Source organism: Schistocerca americana, chromosome 2 (genome assembly GCF_021461395.2).
Source record: "Schistocerca americana isolate TAMUIC-IGC-003095 chromosome 2, iqSchAmer2.1, whole genome shotgun sequence".
NCBI classification, from domain to species: Eukaryota; Metazoa; Arthropoda; class Insecta; order Orthoptera; family Acrididae; genus Schistocerca; species Schistocerca americana.
The window spans coordinates 416,215,215-416,233,534 of record NC_060120.1 but is presented as its reverse complement, the minus strand read 5'-3'; the positions used below and the strand labels follow the sequence as shown (position 1 = coordinate 416,233,534).

Genomic DNA, 18,320 nt, shown 5'->3' with positions numbered 1-18,320 from the left:
TAATATTGCAGAAATTGTAATATACACCAAATAAACTAGACTGTTTTCTAACAAATGGTCATTACACGACAGAATATAATTCACGAAGTACCAATATTAAGTGCCTATTTGGCCTACTACAAGCAAAAACCTTTATGTCAGGAAATAGTTTCACTTTTCATTCATACACACCAGCTTCTCAAGCATGAGATCTAAACGTAGTAGCACGAAATTTTTGTATAAATTTGGAATTGTCGTATTCTTCCATAATTTGTATGATGTCCCTGTTTCTTCTCCTTCCTCTTTCTAACAAACAATCTTGTCATCACTAATTCTGTAACTGTTCCTGCCAGTGTCAAAAATTATTCTCTGGTTAACTTCATTAACACTGCCACAATCACCAGTTTAGTTATACCCCTGTTTATTCTGTGGTTAGGCATTATTACGTGTTTGTACAATGCGTTTTCCGTGCTACTCCTAGAATAGAACTTAAGTGCCTGCTAGCCGGGGACTGTATAACTGGCCCTTACTTGTGTAGCACTCTGGCCAAAACTTTTCTGTCAAAATTTCATTTTCTGGCATACACCGAGAAGATAACATGTAATCTTTCTTACCTGTTAGTCATTTATTTCCACTCTGGTAGTCTAAATCTATGGTTTTCGCTAATAATTATAACAATGCTGATCATTCGCAAACCCAGTCAACCACATTAACAAAAAGCGATTGCCATTCACCCGTTCGGCTTTATTCCGCTCAGCTCGTATAGCCCAGTCCCCTTTTGATTGCAGGATAGTTTATTTCCAGATGCGACAGGGATTACCTGGGCAGAGACATGCATGCATTCAAAAATCAACTTATGATTAATTCAGAAAGCAGCTTAGAATGTGTTGAAAAATGTTTAAAAACCCATAGGGATGTGTTTCAAAATCATATGAATAATCGATAGACCAAAGTGCACTGGATGCTAGACGCTTTGTGAAACAACATTTATTTCCCTCAAGAATATGAATTTGCTGTCCCCCCCCCCCCACCCACTGAAATTGCCGCCTGGGAGCTGATGCCCCCATTTCCCCCGCCTCATAGATCCGGGCCTGTTGCGAAAGCGTGAATCTGGCAGCCTGGGTGCACCAGTAAAATTTTTCCGGGTAACATCTGGCTACTCGCTGTTAATGCTTGTACAGCTAGCGGTCACACTTATGTAGCCAGCAGCAGGAGAAGGTACTAATCATACACGACTCAACTGTGCATGCGTATGGGCCCACTTGCAACTGCTCAAATGAATCTAATGTAAAGAGTTACGATGTCACGCTCATCGGAAGCAATTTGTTGTTCTGAAGCATTGCACAGTCTTCCTAAAGCCTTTGACACATTTTGCTCCTGACAGACGCTTGTATGAGCACTGTGGTTTGTTGTTTTATATAGCCCATTTCCTTTGCAACTGTGGTTTTATTTTCATTTTCTTATCTCATTCATGTTTTATTGCTGCAGTACTATTCTGCAGTATGGGGGTACAGTAATATCTTTTGTTAAAATATTGGTTCTTACCAGTTAAAACAACAAAATTCCAACTGAAAAGTAAAACAATAAAAAATTCCCAGAATTCTAAAAAATTCCTGGGTTTTTCCCAGTTTTATACCAGATGAAAAAATTGCTGGGTTATTCCCGGATCTCCCAGCTGTCCCAGGTCGTATACACAATGTTCAATATCAAACCTCCCCATGCCGTACAACACCTCTCTTGCAGTGCCTATGTAATTTGCTGAGCATCTCCACAATATTTTAAACTGCGTAAACCATACTGTGACGAAACACACCGCTCTACACTGGATCTTCTCCATCTCTTCTATTAACCCAATCTGGTAAGGTTCCCAAATTGATGAGCAACGCTCAAGAACTGGTCTTAATAGTGCTCTGAATGGTACTGTTTTCATGGCTGAATTACATTTCCTTAAGATTCTCCAAATGAAACTCAGCATGGCACATGCTTTTCTACAGTTTGGTTTACGTAGTAATTGCAATGCTCATATTTTATATGGTTTCCAGTGATTTGTCGCCAGCAGTGTAAACAAACACTTTGTAAGACCGGATATCATCCATCAGGTGAAGGAGACACAGTGAACTACATTAATTGTTGAAATTTTTAAAAGTCTCAATTGCAATTAAAAATTTATAATTTGCTAATTGCCATTTTTTTAAAGTTACTAAAATTCACATAAACCAAAAGGCAATTTTCTGCTTATTTCCACATATCTGAAGATAGTTGTTACTCAAATGAAGCAGTTACTCTGCAGATCACAATTTCTTTTAATTGTGATCAAGACTATTAACAAATGAACAGTATTTATAAGCAAGCCATTATTGTTATTTATCTTCAGATTCAACTGCCAACCCCAGCACCAATAATTGATCCTCTGCAGGTCTCACTGCATTTTGCTGGAGACGTTCGACATTGCAACGTCCCTACAGACAACAGAATCATGCATGAACAGCCATTTATTACGTCCAATTAACAATTAACATGGCTTGGAGTTCTAAGTGAATTTGTCAACTAGTATTACTTTTACGAAAGTTTTCGCAGCACTTCTTGTCTCATCTTTTCCCCAGATAATGAGATGGATTACCCGATATATATAAATTCTATATTCTCTTGTTTATATAACATTACTTTCACATTTTGTGATCTTTAGTATTTTACATTTTAACATATCATAATTCTTTCCCAATTGGTGAAATGTAACTTAAGATAATTTCTAAGGCTTCCACGAGTCTACCCAGCAGAAAGTATTCTGTAATTATAATCACAGAAGTGTGTGAAAAACATAATTTACAACAGCCCAAAATGATTGTATAATTATGTAGTGAATATGGAAAATAAATACAAACTTGCAACAAGCAGCCATGAGCCTGAAGGATCAAAACACATGGCTGAGATCATACGGCTATTATCTTGGTACCATGGGATGTGTCGCATAACGGGCTTCTCATTATCTTCATTGCAAAGGTAGTACAAACAGAGATCACCTGACCTGTAATACGAAAGAAAACAAAATCTCATAAATGTTACGAGGTTAAAGAATTCGTAAAAGTAGTGTGGCAGACATTATATGCATGTAAAACCAGTCTTTAAAAAAGGAAAAACGAACAATTTGTAAAACACCAGCTCCCCCAAGCCCCAAGAGTTGATGCAAGTTTCATTCTGCCCACATTCTGAATAGCACCTTTCAGGCAGCAAATGTAAGCACGCATCAATTTAATAGCAGTTTACACACACACACACACACACACACACACACACACACACACACACACACGCACACACACACGCACACACGCACTGAGGCTCACGTGTGTTATATCATATTTTACATTGTCATTTTGTTGTAAACTTCAGTCACATTACAAGAGTTTAATTCTTTTAAAATACACATAACACAAAATATGGTTCATCATATGTTAGTTCCATTGTTAGTTAAACAATTATAAATTCACTGGACAAAATAATAGATACCCCTTAATAGGATACAGTGGTTGCTTTGGAATGCTGCAGATTGTGTACCATGTTGTCATGTGGCCTTTCATCACCGAGGTAAGTAACTGCAGTGAAGTGGTTTGTATGTGCCAGTCAGTTGTATGGAATCTGCGCAATAAGATAAGTCAAAGTGGAGATATGACAGAATGGCAAAAATGCACTATCATGTCTGGACACACTCATGACCACATCGCAAATGATGTGATCTGATTTGTTTGTGTATCAAGATGGACCGTTCAACAGATCTACAGAGAATCGTATACCACTCTCAGCCATGTAATCTGGTATGAAAACAATTGTCATACCAAGATATTAAAAGATTGAGACCAGAGAAGAGTCATGTCTCGTGAATGACAACTGATTTCAAACCTGCCTGGAACTCATGCTGTCAGCGAATGTAGGTCCATCTTAACCAGTTTGTGACCAATGCTGCCAAGGAACTGCATGCAAGTGATGTTTCCAGCTCATAACACAGATTCTGTAAAATATTAGGTTGTAGCATCAGTTCACAGCATTTTTGTTTTGCATGTTAAAATTCCAGTTGATATAGGTTTATTTATCAATTTTCAGTTTATATTTGTAGTTTACTATTGCTATTTGAGTTTACATATTGCGATTTAGTCATCTGGAGACAGTGAGGGGAGCTGTGATCCAGCAAATGGAGTGCCCAATGGAGAAATCAGAATATTTCCAACAAATTCTTCTGTTTGAGTTCAACAGAGTGGTAACAGCAGATGAGGCAGTCTGAAACATTTGCTCTGTGTATGGGGATCATGCCAAAGGAGAGCGCACGGCAATAAAATGGTTTTATCATTTTAAGGAGGATCATTTTGACATTAGTGGCTCTCCATATTCGGAAAGACATTCGCTGTTTGATGAATATCGTATAAACATATTAATCCACCATGATCCACACCTGTGTACTCGAGAACTGGCAAACATGTCGAACTGTGATCGTTCCACCATCGCATGACATTTGCATGCAAGGGGGAAGGTTCAAAAATCGGCGGGTACCACATGCTCTAACCCAAAATCACAAAAATCAGCATGTGGCCATATGCTTGCTCATCACCAATTGGCTTATGACCAAGCCAACCATTCCTATCCTGCATTGTTACTAGTGATGAGAAATGGTGTCTTTATGCTAACATAAGGAAAAGAAAGGAATGGCTGAGCTCAAATAAAGCAACAGTTTCCCATACGAAGACCTGTTCACATCAGCAAAAAAAAGTTATGCATCTGGCGGAACAGCGACGGTATGGTGTACTATGTATTGCTTCCTTATTATCAAGAACTGAGACGTCTTGCAGATGCAGTCGAAGAATAACACCCAGGAAGACTACATGAAGTGATGCTACTGCATGGTAACATCAGTCTGCATTCTGCTAGACTAACAAAAAAGAAATACCGAACAGGAGTTGGTTTGGGAAGTCATTCCGCACCCACCTTATTCACCTAATCTTCCTCCCTCAGTTTTTCACCTTTTCTGTTGTCTATCAATAAACCTCCAAGCAACAATATTTCTGGATGAAAATGCTTTTCAAACATGGGTCCAAGAGTTCTTCACCTGAAAACCAAGATTTCTACTGTCACGGAATCAGCATTTGCAGACTGTTGTTATAGTGAAGAATATGTGATAGATGACTAAAGCCCGCGTTATGTGTATCTGTTGCAGTTATTAAACTTATGGAAAAATGCTAAGAACTTAGACACCAATCTAATAGTTGAACAGAGGCATGTAGTGTGGTCTGAAAATTCACAATTTTGCCTTGTTTCAAATGATGCAAGGTGTTGAGTGTACCACTCGTCCAATGAGGGGTATAATCCACTATGTATGTAGGGTGTACATGCCAGACACAGTTCTGCATTTTTGGAGAGTTTCTCGTATCATTCACATTACTATGAACATGAACTAGGATTTTTATTTACACCTTATTGGTGGCTAAATGCTGCCCTTTCTTCTAGGTCTTCATGACAAATATACTACGAACACAGTTTCCCAAAATGACAACAGCAATGTTCACAGATACATACCTGGGTTGATGAACAACCAGGTGCCCTACTATGCCTTGACTGGGTTGCTAAATCAGCTAATCTTGCATGCAAAGGAAATGTCTGGTGCTATTTGGAAGTGGATGAAATGTAGCAATCAACACCTGAGCAATTAGGGAGTTCCTCAGCGCGTAATATTCAATTAGGGCCTTCAGCTATATATGGCATGCCTGAAGAAACGTGGATTCTCTTGCTCACAAACTGATGACGTTATCACAGTTAGAGGCAGTGTTACAAGGTATTAGCATGGTATCCTGCAAGTGGCTAATTTTTTGTCTGTTGTGCTTGTATTAACTGTAAAGTTGTACATGTCCTGGAAGTGTGGCAGAGCAAACATGAGAGCTTAGCTTGAGGTAAATACATGGTTTTTATTACATATTATGAAAAGGATAGTTGCTACTCACCATGTAGCAGAGATGCTGAGTCGCAGATAGGCACAACAAAAAGACTGTCACAAAATACGTTTTCAGCCGACAAGGCCTTTGTCAAAAACAGATGACAGACGCAAACATACAAACGCAACTCTCACGCACATGATCACAGTCTCTGAAGCCACACTATTAGTAGTGTCTGTGAGTTGCATTTGTGTTTGTGTGAGCGTGTGTCTGTCATTTATTTTTGGCAAAGGCCTTGTTGGCCGAAAGCTTATTTTGAGACAGTCTTTTTGTAGTGACTATCTGCGACTCAGCATCTCCACTATAAGCTGTGTAGCAACTATTCTTTTCATATTATTATTATTATTATTATTGGAGTTGTGAAGCAAGAAAGAGTACAAAAAAATCCCAAAAATTAAAACAGAAAGCATTTTTATTTTGTAAACATGATGTAAGAGGCACAAAAAGCAGATCTCTCTCCTGACTGGAGAGTGAAAGTTTAAACAAAACCTATGTTTTCTAAACTTTACAAAGCGAGCAGATATTGGAAACTTCTAGAACATTTAAACATGTTACCAATTTCGACACATAGTTGAAGGTCAACAGTTCACTTTTTACATGGCCTCAACCTGCTACAATTCTTGAGTACTGCTCCAGTGTTTGGTATCCACACCAGGTCGAATTAAAGGAAGACATTGAAGCAATTCAGAGATGGGTTGCTAGATTCATTACCAGTAGCTTCAAACAACATGCAAGTGTTACAGAGATGCTTCAGAACCCAAATGGGAATCCCTGGAGGGAAGGCAACATTCTTTTCACGGAACACTATTGGGAAAATTGAGAGAACTGGCATTTGAAGCTGACTGCAGAACGATCCCACAGTCGCCATCATACATTTCACACAAGGATCATTAAGATAAAATATGGGGAATTGGGGCTTGTACAGAGGCACATTTTTCCTTCACTTTGTCTGTTAGTGGAATAGGAAAGGAAATGACTAATAGTTGTACATGATATCATCTGCCACACACCATACAGTGGCTCACAGAGTATATATGTAGATGTAGATGAACATATCCCCACAGAAGTAGGGTCAGACCGCTCCAGCACTGCTGATGAAAGAAGTTTGTGGTACTGACATCTCCGCAGTGTCGTGCACAGATGGTGTATTGTATCTGTCCTTAGTTCGTGGGTATAGCCTTCACTGCAGTAAAAGCTATTTTTAAACCTCATATCAAGATACAGGTAGGATAATCGTGCATGTTGATGTGCATCTGAGGGATTTAAAGGAGCTGTCATATGGTGGCTACAATGATGTGTGGCTTGCATCATAATACTGTTAGACACACTGACTTATAAATAAGTCTTGAAAAATGAGTGGATATTTGGCACCATTTTCCTTTAGTACTGAAGGCTGGAACATGCAGAGTTGTGTACTGGACTAAGTCAGATACTTAAATATTGGAAACGTATCAAAAATTCTCCTGGTAGACATAATATTTGTTTATAGCTTGAATAAACAGTTTTTGCATTCAGGGAACCTTTGACAATACCTCACATGGCAATCAAGACTACTGGTAGAGTATCTGTCCACTCTTCAGAAGTTTAATATCTGAGGATGTCCTTTAACTGATGGTGTGAGCACTATACTAGAACTTTTGCTGAGGGACAGTAGGCATTTGTCCAAATCCCGGGCATTTCTATGAATGTTTCTAGTTCTTTGAATATATGAGATTTGAATTGTTGGCCTTGATCTACGGTTACAAATGTTGGTATACCTGATCACATGATACATCCATTAAAGAGTGTCTCCATTAGGAGAGCTTCTGGCCATTGCGAAACGCTGTCTACTACCATCAGCCAGTCCTTACTGCCTTCTGATGGTGGTACTGGTCCAACAATATCCATGAGGGCGTGATGGTTTGGTGGAGCAAAAGTGCCAAGTGAAGAGGCGACTCATTCCATTCCACTTACAACATTCCATTGCTGGATGAAACTTCAGCAACCCTTTTATCTTAGGCCAAAGAAGTGCTCTCTCGACTAGGTGTATTGTTGCTTTAACTCCTTAATTGGATCAACTCTGAAATGAGGAGATGGCCTGCTGTGAGATCTCAGACAACATACATACACACCCACACTCATGCAAATGCAACTCACACACAGAGAGAGAGAGAGAGAGAGAGAGAGAGAGAGAGAGAGAGAGAGAGAGAGAGAGAGAGAGAGAAGAGGTAGGTGTGTGTGTGTGTGTGTGTGTGTGTGTGTGTGTGTGTATGTGTGTGTTTTGTCTATTCGGACGAAGGCCTGTTTGGCCAAAAGCTCTGTTTGACAATCTTTTTGTTGTGCCTATCTGCAACTCAGCATCTCACTATGTGGTGAGTAGTAACAACATTTTTCATAATATTGTCATTATTCCATCCTGGATTTTACACCATGCTGAATCACACATAATCTGTGGTATTGCTCTCACAATGAGAAAACAGTGATACACTGCATCCCGCCACCGAATGCTTTATGTCCTATCAACAGCTAGTGTTCCCACCTGCTACGTGTGATGGTTATTGCATGTTGACGTCAAACGTAGGCAGTCGTCACATTAATGTGACTGGACCATGGATCTGTTGTAGGTAGTCTTCAGATAAGGCATTCAGTAATATTTCACAGGATACCTTGTCATACCTACCAGTATTGAAGCTGTAATTACCCCATTAGTTGTTGGATGATGAATGTCTCTTCTGATGATTACAGTATGATCAGGGAATTTACATAAATGCAAATTGAGGTTTCGTTTAAAGTTTTCAGATAAATCAGGAGATGAATCTGGTAACTGACTGAATGATCCTATTACAATGCCCACTCTTGATATTTGGTCTTGACCAAACAATCTCACATGCAGCCTAAATTTCTATCTCAGTGGATTTGATTTTCTTGTCTACTGCGACAACTACTTACCTTCATTTTGCATTAGCCTATCCTTTCAATATATGCTCTTAAATTTTCTCCAAAAATCTCCCTGCTGTCAACCTCATGTTTTAACCAGCTTTCTATATTTAGTATTATGTGAGCTTCACAGTGTTTTAGGAGCGCTTCAAACTTCAGCAACCTGTGTGAGTGCTTCAGCAATTAACAACTAGGATTTTAATGCTCTTGCCTGTGGGGGGCGGGGGATTTCTTTGGATCTTACACTAATACTTTCAGGTCTCCTTTAGCTACCATTATTTGGACTGGATGGAGAGTCACCTAAATTAAAAAATCACTGTGTGCACCCCATACACAGTCAACTACTGGGATAGCAACCCCTGATGTGTAGTGCTCACCTGCTTCACATAGGGGGACCTTACAGTTCACAATCCTATGTTGGAAGTCAGAGCCCAGTTTATTGCAGAACCTTCACAGTCTCTGGTTCAAGCTTTCCACTTGACTCAGAACCACAGAGCCGCAATCTGTTTTCAGGACAATCATGTAGAGTGTGAGCTTCACTGAAACTCCACAAGCACCCCTGGTGTTATCAGCCTTCTCTGCCAGTTGCTGAAATGATCCCAGTATGATCTCAGAACCAAATAACAGGCATTGTTCTTTCTCAATGTGTGCCACATTCTGCAGTTGGTAACACCCTGTTTCCCCATTGGCTGCCAGAATAGACTCTTCACCATACTGAATGTGCTCCCAAGCATATAAACTGGATGTACATGGTGTTCCTTCTCATCCCCTTGGTACCATTTCCCTAAGGGTACCATTATTTGGTTTACATTTGGACTGCCAAAGATTTGTGTCTGCCTCCTCAACACAGGAAACAATGCTTTTTCCAGCAGATGTAGTGAGTCTCACTGGCTCAGCTTCAGTTTCAGTGGAAGACAGCAACTGGAACTTGTTGGGATTGGTGTAGCACCCTAAGTTCTCCCTGTCTCCCCTGATCTGCTGTGTAGGATGTCCAGATCTATCACTGACTTGCCACTCACAGTCCAATGGACAAATAGTGATAGACCTTGTATTTCCTGCAGAAGAGACAGTATCCATAGGAGTGGGTAGTATTTGGGGTACTTTTGACACACAATTCTCAGTAGGCCTCCAAACACACCCATTTACAGTTACCTTCTAATCACTTGACAGTCGTCAAGGCACTTTCTAGTTGACGAACAACAACTAACTTGTCCCGTGCCCGAGAACAGCATACAGAGTGGCGCTGCATTGTGTCTGATGCAATATTTTACAGAGCAGTAAACAAATAGCATTAAACTATGTTTTTAATTTATAGGTCTGATTTGTTACAAACATCATCAGTAGCCTTTTAGAACTGAAGTGATTTACAGCCAAAATGAGATATCTGTGCTGTTACATCAGAAAGTAATCACTGAACTTCATTTTATTTATTTATTTATTTATTTATTTATGCATTTATTTTACCTGGCAAGATTAGGGCCTTCAGGCCCTCTCTTACACCTAACCAGGCATACTCAGATTCAACAAATTTCAGTTTCTACAGAACGTTAAGGACATATAACATGTTATACAGTATTTATGTTAAAGAAAAAAATAGAGATTATAAACGTAGTACAATGATAATTATAACAATAAAAAAATAATTATAACAATCAAGAATAATAATAATAGTAGTGACTATGTATATGAAAGTAAACATATTTTTCTTTTATGAATGTCAGTCCTATTGCTAGTTGGGGATTTTCTTGTTATATTCTTGCAGCTTGTGAGTTATTCTCATCAAGCAGAGTCGTAAGACGATAGAATGGGGTGAAAGAGATATAGAAGAGGTAGATAGGTTAGAGGAAGAGAAATAGAGTGGTAAAATTCGAAGCTATGATGGAGAGGAGAAAGAAAGAGATGAGAGGGGCACAACAATGGTGGCTATACCGTCCCTAATATGTAAGTCTTGAGTTCCCTCTTGAATGTTGAGTGGTTCTGGATAAGACGCAGATCACAGGGGAGCTCGTTCCATAGTCTTATGGCTGAGATGGAGAATGACACGGAGAAAGATTTTGTGTTATGTAAAGGTACAGCCAAGATGCTACACGTATCCGATCTGGTATTGCGGTTGTGGAATGATGATAGGTATTTAATGTGAGAAGATAAGTATTGAGGGCACCAGTGGCTACAGTGTTTCAGATTTACGTCTTCCACAAGGAACAATACCTTCTGGAGGTTTTAGTGAAAATGTAGCAGGTAAGATAGTCAATCCGTAACTCATCAAATTCAGTTTGTTGACCTTTGCAGCTTCCCTGAGAGGCCAATTTAAGTCATGTGGAATGGAGCTATTTGATATGGAGTTTAGTATCAATTGAACTATGAGAAAGTAAGGTACATTCTTCCATCATTGTCATTTCTTACCATGGCATACATAGTTTCACACAAATTAGTTGCGATTTTGTTAATGATACCCATGTCTAATTCTGTTAATACGATATAGCCATGCCTGTGTTGTTCTGATTACGATGCAAAGTTCCTTTGGACATGCATGCATGTTCAAAGTAACAGGCACTGCAGTGACCACAGCCATTACAAAACACATCAAATGAATTCAAAATTGCAAATAAGGACAACCATCAGCTGTAGAATGGAATGACGACATTGAAAATTTGTGCCGGACCAGAACTCAAACACAGATTTCCCACTTATCGCATGCAAGTCCAAAAGAACAGGCACTGCGGCGACCACAGCTGTTACAAAACATATCAAATGAATTCGGAACTGCAAATAAGGACTACCATTAGCTGTAGAGTGGAATGACGACAATGAAAATTTGTGCCAGACACTCAAAGACAGATTTCCTGCTTATCGTATCTATCTACCAATACCGGGCAAGCAACATTCAAGTACAACGTTTGACCTGTATGCGAATATACATAGTGGATGTACGAGTACAGGTCGTAGATGCTTGGTTGACAACATATGAATTATTTTGTCTGGCCGTGACTCATCATTGGATAGTCAAATGGTAAGGTGAATACATGCGATAAATAGGAAATCCCCCCCATGAACCTTAGACCTTGCCATTGGTGGGGAGGCTTGCGTGCCTCAGCGATACAGATAGCCGTACCGTAGGTGCAACCACGACGGAGGGGTATCTGTAGAGAGGCCAGACAAACGTGTGGTTCCTGAAGAGGGGCAGCAGCCTTTTCAGTAGTTGCAGGGCCAACAGTCTGGATGATGGACTGATCTGGCCTTGTAACACTAACCAAAACGGCCTTGCTGTGCTGGTACTGCGAACGGCTGAAAGCAAGGGGAAACTATGGCCGTAATTTTTCCTGAGGGCATGCAGCTTTACTGTATGAATAAATGATGATGTCGTCCTCTTGGGTAAAATATTCCGGAGGTAAAATAGTCCCCCATTCGGATCTCTGGGCAGGGACTACTCAGGAGGACATCGTTATCAGGAGAAAGAAAACTGGCGTTCTACAGATCGGAGCGTGGAATGTCAGATCCCTTAATCAGGCAGGTAGGTTAGAAAATTTAAAAAGGGAAATGGATAGGTTAAAGTTGGATATAGTGGGAATTAGTGAAGTTTGGTGGCAGGAGGAACAAGACTATTGGTCAGGTGAATACAGGGTTATAAATACAAAATCAAATAGGGGTAATGCAGGAGTAGGTTTAATAATGAATAAAACAAAAGGAATGCGGGTAAGCTACTACAAACAGCACAGCGAACGCATTGTTGTGGCCTAGATAGACATGAAGCCCATGCCTACGACAGTAGTACAAGTCTATATGCCAACTAGCTCTGCAGATGACGAAGAAATTGAAGAAATGTATGATGAAATAAAAGAAATTATTCAGATAGTGAAGGGAGATGAAAATTTAATAGTCATGGGTGACTGGAATTCGGTAGTATGAAAAGGGAGAGAAGGAAACGTACTAGGCGAATATGGATTGGGGGCAAGAAATGAAAGAGGAAGCCGCCTGGTAGAATTTTGCACAGAGCATAATTTAATCATAGCTAACACTTGGTTCAAGAATCATCAAAGAAGGTTGTATACATGGAAGAACCCTGGAGATACTAAAAGGTATCAGATAGATTATATAATGGTAAGACAGAGATTTAGGAACCAGGTTTTAAATTGTAAGACATTTCCAGGGGCAGATGTGGACTCTGACCACAATCTATTGGTTATGAACTGTAGATTAAAACTGAAGAAACTGCAAAAAGGTGGGAATTTAAGCAGATGGGACCTGGATAAACTGACTAAACCAGAGGCTGTAAAGAGTTTCAGGGAGAGCAAAGGGGACAATTGACAAGAATGGGGGAAAGAAATACAGTAGAAGAAGAATGGGTAGCTTTGAGGGATGAAGTAGTGAAGGTGGCAGAGGATCAAGTAGGTAAAAAGACGAGGGCTAGTAGAAATCCTTGGGTGACAGAAGAAATATTGAATTTAATTGACGAAAGGAGAAAATATAAAAATGCAGTAAATGAAGCAGGCAAAAATGAAACAAACGTCTCAAAAATGAGATCGACAGGAAGTGCAAAATGGCTAAGCAGGGATGGCTAGAGGACAAATTTAAGGATATAGAGGCTTATCTCATTAGGAGTAAGATAGATTCTGCCTACAGGAAAATTAAAGAGACCTTTGGAGAAAAGAGAGCCACTTGTATGAATATCAAGAGCTCAGATGGAAACCCAGTTCTAAGCAAAGAAGGGAAAGCAGAAAGGTGGAAGGAGTATATAGAGGGTCTATACAAGGGCGATGTACTTGAGGACAATATTATGGAAATGGAAGAGGATGTAGATGAAGATGAAATGGGAGATACGATACTGTGTGAAGAGTTTGACAGAGCACTGAAAGACCTGAGTCGAAACAAGGCCCTGGGAGTAGACAAAATTCCATTAGAACTACTGACAGCCTTGGGAGAGCCAGTCCTGACAAAACTCTACCATCTGGTGAGCAAAATGTATGAGACAGGTGAAATACCCTCAGACTTCAAGAAGAATATAATAATTCCAATCCCAAAGAAAGCAGGGGTTGACAGATGTGAAAATTACCGAACTATCAGTTTAATAAGTCATGGCTGCAAAATACTAACGCGATTTCTTTACAGACGAATGGAAAAACTGGTAGAAGCCGACCTTGGGGAAGATCAGCTAGGATTCCGTAGAAATATGGGGACACGTGAGGCAATACTGACCCTACGACTTATCTTAGAAGCTAGATTAAGAAAAGGCAAACCTACGTTTCTAGCATTTGTAGACTTGGAGAAAGCTTTTGACAATGTTGACTGGAATACTCTCTTTCAAATTCCGAAGGTGGCAGGAGTAAAATACAGGGAGCAAAAGGCTATTTACAATTTGTACAGAAACCAGATGGCAGTTATAAGAGTCAAAGGGCATGAAAGGGAAGCAGCAGTTGGGAAGGGAGTGAGGCAGATTTGTAGCCTCTCCCCGATGTTATTCAAGCTGTATATTGAGCAAGCAGTAAAGGAAACAAAAGAATAATTCGGAGTAGGTATTAAAATCCATGGAGAAGAAATAAAAACTTTAAGGTTCGCTGATGACATTGTAATTTTGTCAGAGGCAGCAAAGGACTTGGAAGAGCAGTTGAACGAAATGGACAGTGTCTTAAAAGGAGGATATAAGATGAACATCAACAAAGCAAAATGAGGATAATGGAATGTAGTCGAATTAAGTCGGGTGATGATGAGGGAATTAGATTAGGAAATGAGATACTTAAAGCAGTAAAGGAGTTTTGCTATTTGGGGAGCAAAATAACTGATGATGGTCGAAGTAGAGAGGATATAAAATGTAGACTGGCAATGGCAAGGAAAGCGTTTCTGAAGAAGAGAAATTTGTTAACATCGGGTATAGATTAAATTGTCAGGAAGTCGTTTCTGAGAGTATTTGTATGGAGTGTAGCCATGTATGGAAGTGAAACATGGATGATAAATAGTTTGGACAAGAAGAGAATAGAAGCTTTTGAAATGTGGTGCTACAGAAGAATGCTGAAGATTAGATGGGAAGATCACATAACGAATGAGGAGGTACTGAATAGGATTGGGGAGGTGTTTGTGGCACAACTAGACTAGAAGAAGGGATCGGTTAGTAGGACATGTTCTGAGGCATCAAGGGATCACAAATTTAGTACTGGAGGGCAGCGTGGAGGGTAAAAATCGTAGAGGGAGACCAAGAGATGAATACACTAAGCAGATTCAGAAGGATGTAGGTTGCAGTAGGTACCACAGTGGCTGTTTCTTTGGACTTGCATGCATGCCCAAAGGAACTTTGCATTGTAATCAGAATAACACAGGCACTACAATATCATATTTATCTTCCGATACCGGGCAAGCAACTTTCAAGTACAACATCTGACCTGTACGAGAATATACAATGTTGGATGCACAAGTACAGTTCGCAGATGCATGGTTGACGACATATTGAGGTTTGGGTCTGGCCATGACTCGTGCAATGATAGCCAAATGGTAAGGCGACCACACGTGATAAATTGGAAATCAGGGTTCGAGTCTCGAACCGGCACACATTTTCATTGTCATCATTCCATTCTACAGCTGATGGTAGTCCTTATTCGCAATTGCAAATTCATTTGATGTGCATTCTGCCAATGGCTTGCAAAAATCCCAAGTGATCAGATGTCAGAGATGGATGAAAATACTTCTGGACTGCTTGTCACAAACAAACTGAAATGAATTACTTTAAAAAGCCTAGATGATCAGATGTCAGAGAGGCTTAACTGAAATTTTGCTTTGATGTGTTTTTCCCCCTCTAATTGTTTAAAGGTTTTCAGCTGAGGAGTAAGCTACCCACACTTAGTTCCATAGCAAAATTTGTTAATATGAAGATGAATGGAATATGATGTGTTAGAATGTTTCTCCAATAAATACTTTATAACACAGTCTGTGTAATTGTGTTTACTTTTCTATGCTGCTGTGACATCATATTTCTGTATTCTGAGTTCAATTTCAGCAAGGCATCATAACAGAACCTTCACACTTGTCAGTCCTCCTTAACCCTGTGATGCTGTTGTCCACCACAGTGGACAGCTGTTAAAGTCACTTCTTCGGTGTTTTTGGTATCCTGAGGCTGCAAATTCACACAGGGCACAGCAGCAATAGGGAGTAACTACTGGAGTGGACAGCATGCATTTGCAGATATTTAGGATTGATTAAAAATGTCAAAGTAGTGACATTAACAGCTGTCCACTGCAGTGGACAACTGCGCCATAGGGTTACGAAATGATGGTCCATCACAACAGTGAATGGTCTGCTAAACAAATATAATAGGATTTTAATGATCCCCAAACAACTGCACAGAACTCTTTCTCACCTACAGGGTAATGCTTCTCTAAGTTCAAGAGTAGTCTTCAGGCTAAAATACTCACTTTTCAGTGTCTCAATTTTTCACTAAAACTGCATCTACCCCATAACCACCAGTCAGTTGCAGTTCAGTCATGGCACTGATGTCCTACTGTGCCAGAACTGGGGAAAATGTCAGTGTCTTTAAGGTTATATAAAGATGTTTCTTATTCCTCATTCCATGAAAATTTGCTATCCCCGCACAGTTGTTCCTGTAGTATTCATGTCTTAGTTCTGGGGTTATTCATGTCTTAATTCTGAAGTTCTTCACTGAACACATACAGTAGGAATGTATTTCAGGGAAACTTATTGCATCAAAAATATATTGAACAACTGTGAAATCAGTTGTTGTCATTGTTGAAGTTCTTAGTCCAGTTTGATACAGTTTTCTACACTAGTCGATTCTCCTCAGCTCTGCATAACCACTGCACCCTACATGCATCTGACCCTGGTTGATGTATTCAAGCCTCAGTCTCCCTCTCCAATTTTTATGCCCTCACTTCCGTCTATTACCAAACTGATGATTTCTTTATGTCTCAGGATGTGTCCGCCAACCAATCCCTTCTTTCAGTTAAGTTGCACCACATATTTCTTTTTCTCCCAATTGAATTCAGATCTTCCTCTACCTAACACTACCCATCTTCAGTATTCTTCTGTTACACCACATTTCAAAAACGTCAGTTCTCTTATTGTCTGAACTGCTTATTGCTCAGATTTCACTCCTATAGAAGGTGGTATTCAATACAAATACCTTTAGAAATGACTTCCTAACACTTAAATTTATATTAAGCGTTAACAAATTTCTCTTTTTCGCAAATCTGTACTTTAAATTCTCTCTACTTTGGCCATCGTCAGTTATTTAATTTCCCAAAGAGTAAAACTCATCTAATACTTTTAGCCTCGCAGTTCCTAATCTATTCTATAACACCTAATTTAATTCCACTATATTCCATTCCCCTTGTTTTACTCCTTGATATCCATCTCACAAGCTCTTTTCAAGACACTATTCATTCCATTCAACTGCCCTTCTGAGTTATTTGCCATCTCTAACATAATTACAATATCAAATAGCAAATATTTTATTTCTTCCCCTTGAAATTTAATTTCCTTTCCAGATTTCTGCTTGGTTTCATTTATTCATTGCTCAATGTACAGACTGAATATCACCGGGGACAGACTACAAGCCTGTCTCTCTCCTTTCTTAAATACTGCTCCCCCTTCGTGTCTTTCAACTCATTACTGCAGCCTGAATTGTGTACAAATTGTAGATAACTTTTTGTTCCTTTTATTTTACCATCTTCAGAAAATAGCCTTTTGCTCCCTGCATTTTATCCCCGTTACCTTCAAAATTTCAAGGGCCCAAACTGATCTTCCCAAGGTCACCATCTACCAATTTTCTGTCAATATTTTGCAATCATGACTTCATGTCTTATTAAACTAATTGTTACATATTATTCACACCTTTCAGCACCATCTTCTTTAAAAAAGGAATTATTACATTATTTTGAAATCTGATGTTCATTTTGCATACTAGTTGGAATAGTTTACTTATATTCGTCTTTCCCAAGGACCTCAATAAATCTGAGAGGTGGGCATCTACTCCAAGAGCCTTGTTTCAACTTCTTTTATAGCTCTATCAAATTCTTCTTGCAGTATTGTATCATTCATCTCAACTTGATCTGCTTCTTCTCTTCCTATAATGTTGTTTTCTAGTTTGTTTCCCTTATACAGACCCACAAGTATTTCTTCCGCCTCTCAGCCTTCCCTGCTTTGCTTAGTATGGACATGCCATCTGAGCTCTTAATATTCATGCATGTGCTTGCCTTATTTCCAAAGGTATATTCAATTTTTCCATATACTGTGTCTGTCTTTCCCATAGTCAAGCATACTTCTACAGCCGTGCATTTCTCCTGCTTTGCCAGTTTTCACTTCCTGTCAATCTCATTTTTTAGATGTCTGTAATCTCTTTTGTCTATTTCATTTGCTACATTTATATATTTTCTCCTTTCATAAATTACATTCAATACCTCATGCATTACCCATGGATTTCTGCTGGGCCTTGTCTTTTTGGCTATTTGA

At 39.4% G+C, this 18,320-nt stretch overlaps 1 protein-coding gene across 1 annotated transcript in view; it reads right to left on the bottom strand.

Annotated features, from left to right (window-relative positions):
* The window catches only part of LOC124593676, a 422,343-nt gene that overhangs the window by 386,885 nt on the left and 17,138 nt on the right, over positions 1-18,320 (bottom strand). The window contains exon 2 of the mRNA XM_047131970.1: positions 2,862-3,004. Within this exon, the coding sequence (XP_046987926.1) occupies positions 2,862-3,004 (143 nt within the window). The remainder of the gene's footprint in view (positions 1-2,861; positions 3,005-18,320) is intronic.